Source organism: Channa argus, chromosome 10, assembly GCF_033026475.1.
Source record: "Channa argus isolate prfri chromosome 10, Channa argus male v1.0, whole genome shotgun sequence".
In the NCBI taxonomy this organism is placed as follows: domain Eukaryota; kingdom Metazoa; phylum Chordata; class Actinopteri; order Anabantiformes; family Channidae; genus Channa; species Channa argus.
In genome coordinates this window covers 13,572,253-13,585,695 of record NC_090206.1, presented here as the reverse complement: position 1 = coordinate 13,585,695, position 13,443 = coordinate 13,572,253, and the positions used below count along the sequence as shown (strand labels likewise).

General features: G+C 39.5%; 1 protein-coding gene across 19 annotated transcripts in view; it reads right to left on the bottom strand.

Moving 5' to 3' along the window:
* LOC137133958 (protocadherin alpha-C2-like) overlaps positions 1-13,443 on the bottom strand; it is a 165,334-nt gene that overhangs the window by 107,111 nt on the left and 44,780 nt on the right. The window contains exon 1 of one of the 19 annotated variants that reach the window (XM_067518177.1): positions 10,885-13,377. The exons of 15 other annotated variants lie outside the window; for them this stretch is intronic. In XM_067518177.1, coding sequence (XP_067374278.1) covers positions 10,885-13,242 — 2,358 coding nt within the window. In that variant the 5' untranslated portion in view covers positions 13,243-13,377. Of the gene's footprint in view, positions 1-828; positions 3,326-4,018; positions 6,510-7,067; positions 9,569-10,884; positions 13,378-13,443 lie in introns of those variants that run through there. 3 more of the 19 variants (XM_067518176.1, XM_067518185.1, XM_067518172.1) reach the window with 3 other exon arrangements.

Sequence of the window (13,443 nt, the reverse complement as noted above, 5' to 3'; positions counted from 1 at the left end):
GCACATAAGTTAAAAGGCATTGACGAATCAATCTGCGGGAGTCACAATTAGTGTCCTCTTCAAAAATATTAACATAATAAAGACATCACAATTCCTTTTTTTCAGCAGCGATTGCAGGGAAAAGAAACAAACAAAAAAAACGAATAAACTTTCAGCACCACGGACAGCCACATACTGCACTGTGATGCGTCGGCACTGAGTAAACTAAATACATTATGACACAGTCCCTACTTAACAGAATGAAATTATACATTAACATGTAGTTTTTCACAACTTTATGATAAAAATGTTTAAGCAAAACCCATTAAACACAACTAAATGAGAGCAAACAACGCTGGTTTAGAAACATCAAAAAATATAACCTGTACTTAAACACGTTTTTAATTCATTGTGTGTAATTATAAACGAAGCTGATTACATTGTGTGATAACTGCTACTTAAAATTAATCGACAAAAAAATATTGTATTCACTGACAGCAACATCAGTACGTTCAAACCGTGAGCACGTTAAAATGCAGCGCCTGAATCCCCCCTCACCAGCAACACTGTGGCAGAGCTGCTTAGTGGTCGGCAACTGCCGTTGCGAGTGGCTGTGTGAATGTGCACAAAGTGTTACTGGAAAGGGACGAAGCATGTGAGGGATTCTACCCTGAAAATAAAAATAAAAAAGTGGCACCCACATAGATAGAATATATATGTATAATTCTTAAATAAATAAATCATATTTGTTGTTAATCTGTAAAGATCCGACTGAAACTGACGAATCCACACTTCCATAAAATGAATGTAAACACAAATATTGCTACATTTAAAATGATTTACTCTTACCTCTTCGGATGTTAGTCTCCTATCAGGAAGAACTAGAGTATTTGCATGACTTCCCGGGACTATAGTAGATCCTATGCTCATCCTGGGTGCAACTAACATGTACCGTTTGTCTCCAGATCTGTACTGGATGCTGTGACACAGTGTTCCATCATAATTTGGCTCTTGTAGATATTTAGAAGTATAGTCTGTGGACTTTGAACACTGCATTGCAATTAACACAATGATGCTGATGAGAAAAAGTACAGAAACGGAGCCCAAAGTTATCATCAGATAAAATGCAACATTGTCCTCCTCGTCAACTTTAGTTGCACTTTTAACATCAGAAGCAGCAAAAGCCTCTTTAGGCTCCACGACTTTAACAACCACAGTAACTGTTGCTGAGAGTGAAACGTTCCCATTGTCTTTTACCAGTATGACCAGTTTATGTTCAGCCTCGTCTGTCTCAGTGAATGAACGAAGTGTTCTGATCTGTCCTGTATATCGGTCCAAAGCAAAGAGACTGTGGTCAGTAACTTGGTGCAGTGAAAAGAGTAACCAGCCGTTATATCCTATATCAGCGTCATAGGCTCTGACTTTAGTCACCAAGTGTCCTGCGTTGACATTGCGGGGAACCTCCTCCACACCTTCAGCAGAACCGTTGGAGCTGACTGGATACAGGATGACTGGAGCGTTGTCGTTCTTATCCAGAATGAACACGTTCACTGTGACGTTGCTGCTTAGTGACGGAGTTCCAGAATCTGTGGCAACAACTTGGAACTGGAAAGTTTTTAGAGTTTCAAAGTCGAAACTTTTTAGCGCAGTGATGTTTCCATTGTCAGTGTTTATGTTGAGGAAAGAAGTCACTTTACTATCGTCACTACCATCTCTGAATATATGATAGGAAATATGAGCATTGTCATTCTCGTCACGATCAAAAGCTTTAACAGAAAACACTGAGGCTCCTGGATCGTTACCTTCACTAATATATAAAGTATAGGGACTCAGTGAAAACTCTGGACTGTTGTCATTCACGTCTGACACTACAACATGTATTGTTTTCTCGGATGATAATGGAGGTTGACCAGCGTCCTTTGCAAATATACTCAGGTCATACTGTGACTGTTTCTCTCTGTCCAGAGGGGATTTGGTTACTAATGAATACATTCTGTCTTGTAATGATGGAGATAAAGCAAAAGGTGCATCCTCACTTATAGAGCAAATAACTTTTCCATTAAGACCAGAGTCCAAGTCATTTACACTGATCAGTGCAACTGTAGTGCCAGGTCTGGAATCTTCAGTGATTGAGCTAGAAAACGAGGTGACCTCAATCTCAGGTGCATTGTCATTGACATCAACTATCCTAATATGAACACTTTTTTGTGCAGCCATTGGAACCAAGCCTTTGTCTGACGCTTGAATCTCAATCTCATATTTGTCTTTTTCTTCATAGTCTATGAGACCCTTCACACATATCGCACCTGTCGATGGGTTTATTTCAAAAAGATTAAATAATTTACGATTTACACTGTTGCTAAACGAATAAATGACCTCTCCGCTTGCACCATCATCTAAATCAGTCGCATTCACTTGGATGACTGTTGTGCCCAATGGAGCATTTTCATCAAGCATCACAGTATAAACTTCTTTAGAGAACACTGGACCGTTATCGTTAACATCTAAGACATTTACTAAAATATTTAGCTCACCAGATTTCGGAGGTTTTCCGCCATCTAATGCGGTAAGCACTAATAAATGGTTCTTCGCATTTTCTCTATCTAAATTTTTTTGCACAATTAACACGGGTACTTTACCATCTTCTCCCCTGTCCTTAACTTCAAGACGAAAGTGGTCATTGGTGCTAAGTTTATACTGCTGGATGGAGTATGGTCCGCTGTCTGGGTCTCTTGCGGGTTGTAGCGGAATACGCACCCCAGGTAACACAGACTCGAAAATCTCTAACGTTGTCTCTTTCTCTGGGAAACTGGGAGAATGGTCATTTATATCCAGTACTTCCACTCCAACATAGTGTATCTCCAGTGGGTTTTCTAGCACGGTTTTAAGATTAATGATACACGTGGTCGTCCGTTCGCATACTTCTTCCTTGTCAATCTTTCTGCTTACGTACAGGATGCCATCGTTCTGATTTACATGGAAAAGCGGATCCACATTACCATGTACAATTCGGTATTTCCTATCTCTCAGTGTGCTCCTATCTAGTCCAAGATCCTTTGCAACATTACCAACCAGAGTTCCTTCCTTTACTTCTTCAGTGATGGAATATCGTATTTGCGCAGAAGCCATACTCCACAAAAGCAAAGCAACCACGAAGCCGATGCATCGTCTTCTCGCCTTTCTTGTCCCGGAGAGTCTTTGTTCCATGACCAAAAACTATTATCGTCCTGTCATTTGATTACAAAGAGTATCCTGATAATTAAATCCCAAACGCTCAGATATGCTATTAGTGTTTCTTTAAATATTATGAGGGAACAGTTACAGCTGCAAGCCGAAAACTGCTTCTGAAACGAGAGGCTAGAAATAGGTGGAACCAAACTGCAGTGACGACAAGCTAAAGCCAGTATTTTCCTAACACACTGACACCATGCGAGCTCATTGTTTACTACAAGACAAGCGACGTTTTTATTATTTTTTTTTCTAAAAACAGAATTGTAAAGCTTATTCTGATTTATAGTGACTGCAAAGGGACTCTGGACACCAAAAGCACATCGAGGAAGGAAACGCCTTCTTATGGTGATTTTAACATACAAGATGTATTTTAGTAAAAATTGAGATATCTTTTTTTAATTATGGATTCTATTATTCGTCAAACATAAACACAAAATGTAATAATATTTCTTGACGTTACGGTTTAATATTTAATTTAGGACATTACCAGGCATTACCTGACCTTAAAATGATCACACCATGGACAGCGAATACCACCAATTGAAATTCAGCTCAGTGAAACGTGTGAATTATATACATGAGTAATATAGTCTAAGTGAAAGTGCAGACTGTTTTAGACTGTATGAATTGTTAGAGTCAAACTATGTTGTAATGCAACTTGCATTCGCCACAGTATGCAAAAATCATAAGTAAGCGCGAAGTAAAGGTCAACTCTTGCATCTCAGAAAAAAACAACATGTATTTCATTGCTATCAAATGATATTGAGCGAAATTGTTAATACAAGAAAAAAATCCGCAAATGTCTTACCTCTTCAGTAGTCCTTCTCCTGTCTGGAAGCACTAGTGTATTCGCATGACTACCTGGGACTATAGTAGATCCTATGCTCATTCTGGGTCCAACTAACATGTACCGTTTGTCTCCAGATCTGTACTGGATGCTGTGACACAGCGTCCCATCATAATTTGGCTCTTGTAGATATTTAGAAGTATAGTCTGTGGACTTTGAACACTGCATTGCAATTAACACAATGATGCTGATGAGAAAAAGTACAGAAACTGAGCCCAAAGTTATCATCAGATAAAATGCAACATTGTCCTCCTCGTCAACTTTAGTTGCACTTTTAACATCAGAAGCAGCAAAAGCCTCTTTAGGCTCCACGACTTTAACAACCACAGTAACTGTTGCTGAGAGTGAAACGTTCCCATTGTCTTTTACCAGTATGACCAGTTTATTTACAGCCTCGTCTGTCTCAGTGAATGAACGAAGTGTTCTGATCTGTCCTGTATATCGGTCCAAAGCAAAGAGACTGTGGTCAGTAACTTGCTGCAGTGAAAAGAGTAACCAGCCGTTATATCCTATATCAGCGTCATAGGCTCTGACTTTAGTCACCAAGTGTCTTGCGTTGACATTGCGGGGAACCTCCTCCACACCTTCAGCAGAACCGTTGGAGCTGACTGGATACAGGATGACTGGAGCGTTGTCGTTCTGATCCAGAATGAACACGTTCACCGTGACGTTGCTGCTTAGTGACGGAGTTCCAGAATCTGTGGCAACAACTTGAAACTGGAAGGTTTTCAGCGTTTCGAAGTCAAAACTTTTTAGCGCAGTGATGTCTCCATTTTCAGTGTTTATGTTGAGGAAAGAAGTCACTTTACTATTGTCACTACCATCTCTGAATATATGATAGGAAATATGAGCATTGTCATTCTCGTCACGATCAAAAGCTTTAACAGAAAACACTGAGGCTCCTGGTTCGTTACCTTCAGTAATATAGAAAGTATAGGGACTCAGTGAAAACTCTGGACTGTTGTCATTCACGTCTGACACTACAACATTTATTGTTTTCTCGGATGATAATGGAGGTTGACCAGCGTCCTTTGCAACTATAGTCAGGTCATACTGTGACTGTTTCTCTCTGTCCAGAGGGGATTTGGTTACTAATGAATACATTCTGTCTTGTAATGATGGAGATAAAGCAAAAGGTACATCCCCAATTATAGAGCAAATAACTTTTCCATTAAGACCAGAGTCCAAGTCTCTCACACTGATCAGTGCAACTGTAGTGCCAGGTCGGGAATCTTCAGGGATTGAGCTGGAAAACGAGGTGACCTCAGTCTCAGGAACATTATCATTTACATCAATTATCTTAATAAAAACACTTTTCTGGGTTGATAGAGGGGCAAAGCCCCTATCAGATGCTTGGATTTCAATTTCGTATTTGTCCTTCTGCTCATAGTCGATTAAACCTTTCACAGTTATTTCACCTGTCGACGGGTTAATATCAAAAATATTTAATAATCTGCTGCTAACAATGCTGCTAAATGAATAAACCACATCTCCATTTGGACCATCATCTAAATCTGTTGCATTCAGTTTTACGACAGTCGTACCTAGTGGAGCATTTTCATCGAGCATCACAGAATAAACATCTTGAGAAAAAATAGGGGCATTATCATTAATGTCCAAAACATTCACTAGAATATTCACATCACCAGATTTAGGGGGTTTCCCCCCATCTATTGCCGTCAGCACTAATGAATGGCTTCTTGCTGCTTCCCTATCCAGTGATTCGTGCACAACTAATATTGGTATTTTACCGTCATCTCCCTTATCCCTAATTTCTAGACGAAAATGTTCATTTGAGCTAAGTTTATATTGCTGAATGGAAAAAGGACCACCGTCTAGATCTCGTGCTGGTGGTAGCGGCATACGCACTCCAGGTAACACCGACTCGGAAATTTCCAACCTTTTCTCTTTTTCTGTGAAACTGGGAGCATGGTCATTTATATCTATAACTTCCACTCCTACATAGTGGATTTCCAGAGGGTTTTCCAGGACTGTTTTCAGATGAATCATACACAAAGTGCTCTGCTCGCACACATCTTCTCTGTCGATTTTACGCATCACATAAAGGACGCCATCATCCTGATTTACATGGAATGGGGGATCCGCATTACTTGAAACAATTCGATACTTTCTCTGTTTTAAAGTGTTTTTGTCCAATCCCAAGTCTTTTGCTATGTTTCCAATCGCAGTTCCTTCGCTAACTTCCTCCGAGACTGAATATCGTAATTGCGCCGAGGCCAGACCGAGCACAGCAACCAGGTAGCTGAATATACATCCTCCCGCCATTCGTCTCTCTTATTGCGTTTGTTCCGTGGTTAAATCCAAAATCATCAGTAGTCAATCACCAGTTATTGTGATATAATAATAGAATCCAGTTTTTACCCGTGTGAAAATATCCGTCCTGTTTCTACAATCAAAGGCACAGCCGTAAATGTGCCATTAAGAATGAGCTCATAGACAACTGAGAGGATATCAACTGATGACTTCCTGCAGAGGTGGACCCAGAACAGCATGCGTACAAACCGGTCCAATGCCTTCTTCTTTTATTTTACTGACACCATGCGAACTACAGTCCCATTGCAGTAACCCAACAACAAGTGGAACATATTTGGAAGCAACAAAGACAATGTTGGGTTTCTTCACTGCCAGCCCAAACCTTACATTAAACATTTGTACAGGAAAGCTTATTAAAACGTTGAGAAGCTTGTAGAAAACACTAAACCTACTAAAGACTATACCGCTGCGGCTCAGTAAGCATTAAGTTACTGTTGTTTTATAATAACACGTTCACCAATTGCAAAATGAAGACAAGATGGAAGCACTGGACAAATCATTTCTATTGCCGGGTTAAATTGTTGCAAATAAGTCATAACCGCGTATTGCCTGGGATTATGAAACTAGTCACTCCATTAAGTGACTTCTGCGCAAGATCTTTTGTCAATGTGCTACGCCTAAACGTCTATAATAAATGACTTTGTAAAGAAACGTAGATTCATTAGAAACTCCTTACCTCTTTAGATTCTGGTCTCCTGTCTGGAATCACTAGTGTATTTGCATGGCTACCTGGGACTATAGTAGATCCTATGCTCATCCTGGGTCCAACTAACATGTATCGTTTGTCTCCAGATCTGTACTGGATGCTGTGACACAGTGTTCCATCATAATTTGGCTCTTGTAGATATTTAGAAGTATAGTCTGTGGACTTTGAACACTGCATTGCAATTAACACAATGATGCTGATGAGAAAAAGTACAGAAACTGATCCCAAAGTTATCATCAGATAAAATGCAACATTGTCCTCCTCGTCAACTTTAGTTGCACTTTTAACATCAGACGCAGCAAAAACCTCTTTAGGCTCCACGACTTTAACAACCACAGTAGCTGTTGCTGAGAGTGAAACGTTCCCATTGTCTTTTACCAGTATGAGCAGTTTATTCTCAGCCTCGTCTGTCTCAGTGAATGAACGAAGTGTTCTGATCTGTCCTGTATATCGGTCCAAAGCAAAGAGACTGTGGTCAGTAACTTGCTGCAGTGAAAAGAGTAACCAGCCGTTATATCCTATATCAGCGTCATAGGCTCTGACTTTAGTCACCAAGTGTCCTGCGTTGACATTGCGGGGAACCTCCTCCACACCTTCAGCAGAACCGTTGGAGCTGGTCGGATACAGGATGACTGGAGCATTGTCGTTCTGATCCAGAATGAACACTTTCACTGTGACATTGCTGCTTAGTGACGGAGTTCCAGAATCTGTGGCAACAACTTGAAACTGGAAGGTTTTCAGCGTTTCGAAGTCAAAACTTTTTAGCGCAGTGATGTCTCCATTTTCAGTGTTTATGTTGAGGAAAGAAGTCACTTTACTATTGTCACTACCATCTCTGAATATATGATAGGAAATATGAGCATTGTCATTCTCGTCACGATCAAAAGCTTTAACAGAAAACACTGAGGCCCCTGGATCGTTTCCCTCGGTGACATAAAAAAAATAGGGGCTTAATAAAAACTCTGGACTGTTGTCATTCACATCGGACACTATAATTTTTACCAATTTCTCAGATGATAATGAAGGTTGTCCAGCGTCCTTTGCAATTATCGTTAGATCATATTGTGACTGTTTCTCTCTGTCCAGAGCGGTTTTTGTAACTAATGAATACGTTTTGTCTTTTACTGAAGGATTTAAAGTGAAGGGAACATCCCCATTTACAGAGCAAATAACTTTTCCATTAAGACCAGAATCCAAGTCCTTCACACTGATCAGTGCAACTGTAGTTCCTGATCTGGTGTCTTCCGCAACCGAACTTGAAAATGAGGTAACTTCAATCTCAGGCACATTATCATTTACATCAACTATCTTAACAATAACGCTTTTTTCTGTTGTGAGAGGAGCAAAACTCTTATCTGATGCCTGAATTTCTATTTCATATTTGTCTTTCTCCTCATAGTTTATTAAGCCTTTAACAGTTATCTCCCCCGTTAGTGTATTGATGTAAAATAGATTTAATATATTTTGGCTCATACTATTGCTAAATGAGTAAACTACATCTCCGTTGGTACCGTGATCCAAATCAGTTGCATTCACTTGGATGACTATTGTACCTACTGGAGAATTTTCATCCAGCATTACAGAATAAACATCTTCAGAAAAAACAGGTGCGTTGTCATTAATGTCCAAAACATGTATAAGGATATTCATTTCCCCAGATTTTGGAGGCTTCCCACCATCCAGTGCTGTTAGCCCTAATGAATGGCTTTCTGTAGTTTCTCTGTCTAAAGATTTTTGAACAACCAGTACAGGAATTTTGCCATCTTCTCCCTTATCTTTAACTTCCAAACGGAAGTGCTCGTTGTGGTTAAGTTTATATTGCTGCACGGAGAACTGACCAATGTCTGGATCTCGTGAAGGTTTTAGCTGAAAACGAGTTCCGAGCAGAACGTTCTCTGAAATATCCAGTCTTTTCTCTTTCTCTGGGAAAACAGGTGAATGGTCATTAATATCTAACACTTCCACTTCAACATAATGAACCTCCAGTGGATTTTCTAGCACGGTTTTTAGATTCATCAAACACGTAGTGCTCTGTGCACACACCTCCTCTCTGTCTATTTTCTGACTCACGTATAAGATACCGTCGTTTTGATTAACATGGAAGAGAGGATCTGCATTATTAGAAACAATCCGGTACTTCCTGTCTTTCAAAGTGCTTTTATGTAGTCCCAGGTCTTTTGCTATGTTTCCGACCATAGTTCCCTCGTTAACTTCTTCTGAGATTGAATATCTTAACTGTGTTGCGGCCACACTCGATAACAGCATTGCAACCATGCAAGGGACCAAACATCCGTGCGTCCTTCGTGTCTCGAATCTTCTTTGTTCCATTGTCAAACCTGAAGTCACCAGTATACCATCACAACAACGACGACGTTGTAAAAGAAAAGTGTCGGTGCTTTTCTAGATGTACATTTTCATTATCTCCCCAGCTAGAGAGTGAAACAATACAAGCGCAATAGCAATACTGTGACCAGAAATCGTTGCACCAGTATCAAAGTAAAACCCTTAAAAAGAGGTGGAACCAAAATGCAGAGACGACAAACTCTTGTAGCGCTGACATTTAACATTACACTGACACCACGCGAGCAAACGTTTCACTGCAGTGCAAGTAACAGGTCTACATCACATTTACTAAATGGTTCAATGTTTCTGCCAGAATAACTTGACAAGGGTTTGAAAAAGATGAAAGAGTCCGGGTATACGCTTTCTTAATATAATACAAACTCGACATTTATTCAAATGAAAGGTAAGAATGAAGCCCGCAAAAAATATATATTTTAAGGTTCTGAAAAAGTTTTTATTTTATATTTTGGCGCGTCACGCTTTTAAACAATCAGTAAAGCAGCAGACCAAACACTTTCAGTACCACGGACAGCGATGACCACTCTCTGCATACGTTTGGTGAAAGTATTAGTATTTTAAACTAATCAGAACACCATTTTGTTAAATGACCCAAACGTGTAAAAAATTATGAAAATGGGAAAACAGATAAAATGTATATAAAAAATAAACACGCACAAACAAACACAAAAGCTATAAGACCAACAAGTAGGCTCACTCAGTAAGGAGCAAATATTGCGCAAACTACAACATGTATATACGAACTTCAGGCTCCTGATAGGGATTTTTGATGCTATAATTCGAAAAACAATACCACGACCTCATGAAACAGTGTACGCCGATCAGTCTCAACAATAACACCAACCGGTAGTTTTGATATAAACATATGATTTGTTTATATCATCAGTATATTAATAAAAAATGAGCTATTATTAACCTTGTGTCACCACATAAGGTGTTCCACTCTAATCAGCTCCACCTTTTTCAACTGACAACATTTTTAACAATTACTGAACATGTTTTGCCAAAATTACTATAATCACTATTGTTTAAAATACTTTTTTCTGAGTGCAGTACTTTTACTTTAGTAACTTTAAGTAAAATATAGATAATCTGCTTTCTGCTGTGTATATGTGCATAGTAAGCCACCAAAACTAAGAAAAATAAAGGGAATAGTTACTTTACATGTGTTAATGTAGGTATAGTATTTGTTCAGTTTATTCATAACAGACTAATTGTTAAACTGTCGAAAAGTGAGTGATTATAAAATAACTGAGGAAAAAAAATACTATTACTAATTAATATTTGTCTTTAAAAAGTCAACGACACTCTCCACTTTTAAATACCAATATCCCCTAAATAAAACTCTGTTGTGAATGCTAATACAACAGAGATAGACTGACACGGGCAAAAACGAAAACAATGCTGTTTATAGAGTATGTCTTACCTCTTCAGTAGTCCTTCTCCTGTCTGGAAGCACTAGTGTATTCGCATGGCTACCTGGCACTATAGTAGATCCTATGCTCATCCTGGGTCCAACTAACATGTAACGTTTGTCTCCAGATCTGTACTGGATGCTGTGACACAGTGTTCCATCGTAATTTGGCTCTTGTAGATATTTAGAAGTATAGTCTGTGGACTTTGAACACTGCATTGCAATTAACACGATAATGCTGATGAGAAAAAGTACAGAAACTGAGCCCAAAGGTATCATCAAATAAAATGCAACATTGTCCTCCTCGTCAACTTTAGTTGCACTTTTAACATCAGAAGCAGCAAAAGCCTCTTTAGGCTCCACGACTTTAACAACCACAGTAGCTGTTGCTGAGAGTGAAACGTTCCCATTGTCTTTTACCAGTATGACCAGTTTATGTTCAGCCTCGTCTGTCTCAGTGAATGAACGAAGTGTTCTGATCTGTCCTGTATATCGGTCCAAAGCAAATAGACTGTGGTCAGTAACTTGCTGCAGTGAAAAGAGTAACCAGCCGTTATATCCTATATCAGCGTCATAGGCTCTGACTTTAGTCACCAAGTGTCCTGCGTTGACATTGCGGGGAACCTCCTCCACACCTTCAGCAGAACCGTTGGAGCTGACTGGATACAGGATGACTGGAGCGTTGTCGTTCTGATCCAGAATGAACACGCTCACTGTGACGTTGCTGCTTAGTGACGGAGTTCCAGAATCTGTGGCAACAACTTGGAACTGGAAGGTTTTCAGAGTTTCAAAGTCGAAACCTTTTAGCGCAGTAATGTCTCCATTGTCAGTGTTTATGTTAAGGAAAGAAGTCACTTTACTATCGTCACTACCATCTCTGAATATATGATAGGAAATATCAGCATTGTCATTCTCGTCACGATCAAAAGCTTTAACAGAAAACACTGAGGCTCCTGGTTCGTTACCTTCACTAATATAGAAAGTATAGGGACTCAGTGAAAACTCTGGACTGTTGTCATTCACGTCTGACACTACAACATTTATTGTTTTCTCGGATGATAATGGAGGTTGACCAGCGTCCTTTGCAACTATAATCAGGTCATACTGTGACTGTTTCTCTCTGTCCAGAGCGGATTTGGTTACTAATGAATACATTCTGTCTTGTAATGATTGGGAAAAAGCAAAAGGTACATCCCCACTTATAGAACAAATAACTTTTCCATTAAGACCAGAGTCCAAGTCATTCACACTGATCAGTGCAACTGTAGTCCCAGGTCTGGAATCTTCAGGGATTGAGCTGGAAAACGAAGTGACCTCAATCTCAGGTGCATTATCATTCACATCAACTATCTTTATTACAACGCTTTTTTCTGTTGTGAGAGGAGCGAGACCTTTATCTGAGGCTTGAATTTCAATTTCATATGTGTCCTTCTGCTCGTAGTCTATTAAACCTGAAACAGTTATCAGGCCTGTCACTGGATTGATATTATATTTATTTAATATATTGTGATTCATACTCTTGCTGAATGAGTAAACTACATCTCCATTCGCACCATCATCTAAATCAGTTGCATTGACTAGGATGACTGTTGCACCTACTGGCGCATTTTCATCGAGCATCACTGAATAAACATCTTCAGAGAAAACAGGTACGTTATCATTAACATCTAAAACTTTTACTGAAATACTCATTTCACCAGATTTTGGAGGTTTCCCACCATCGATTGCCGTTAGTATTAATAAGTGGGTTTCTGCTGTTTCGCGGTCTAAAGATTTCTGAATAACTAATATCGGAATTTTACCATCGTTTCCTTTATCCTTAACTTCCAAGCGGAAGTGATCGTTATGATTAAGTTTATATTGTTGTACAGAAAACTGACCGCTATCTGGATCCCGAGAAGGTTTTAGCTGAAATCGTGCTCCGGGAAACACAGACTCTGAAATCTCCAAGTACGTCTCCCTCTCTTGGAAGCTGGGAGAATGATCATTTACATCTATCACCTCCACTCCAACATAATGGACCTCCAGCGGATTTTCTAACACGGTTTTAACATTTAGCAAACACGTACTGCTCTGTGCGCACACTTCTTCTCTGTCAATCTTTCGACTGACATAAAGAATGCCATCGTTCTGATTGACATGGAAAAGAGGATCCGCATTACTAGATACAATTCGATACTTCCTATCTTTCAGTGCGTTTTTATCCAATCCCAAGTCTTTAACAACATTCCCAACAGCAGTTCCTTCATTTACTTCCTCAGAGATTGAATATATCAATTGCGCCGAAGCTACGCTATATAAAAGCGCAATAATCATGCAGCCAACCAATTGTACTCGTTCCCATCCTAGTTCGTTTCTTCTTTGTTCCATCGTCAAACCCGAAAAAGCAGCAATCCACCCTCAATGAGGGAAATTCTGGTTTTAAAGGCAGAATCCAAACGTTTAATGTAATGAAATAGTAAGTAGCTATATTTAGGCACAGACCGGGGAACATTCCCCATTTACATAGAAGAAACAAAAACGAACCTTTCAGTTTTGAGGCGATGGTGTTTCAGGAGGTGGAACTAAATG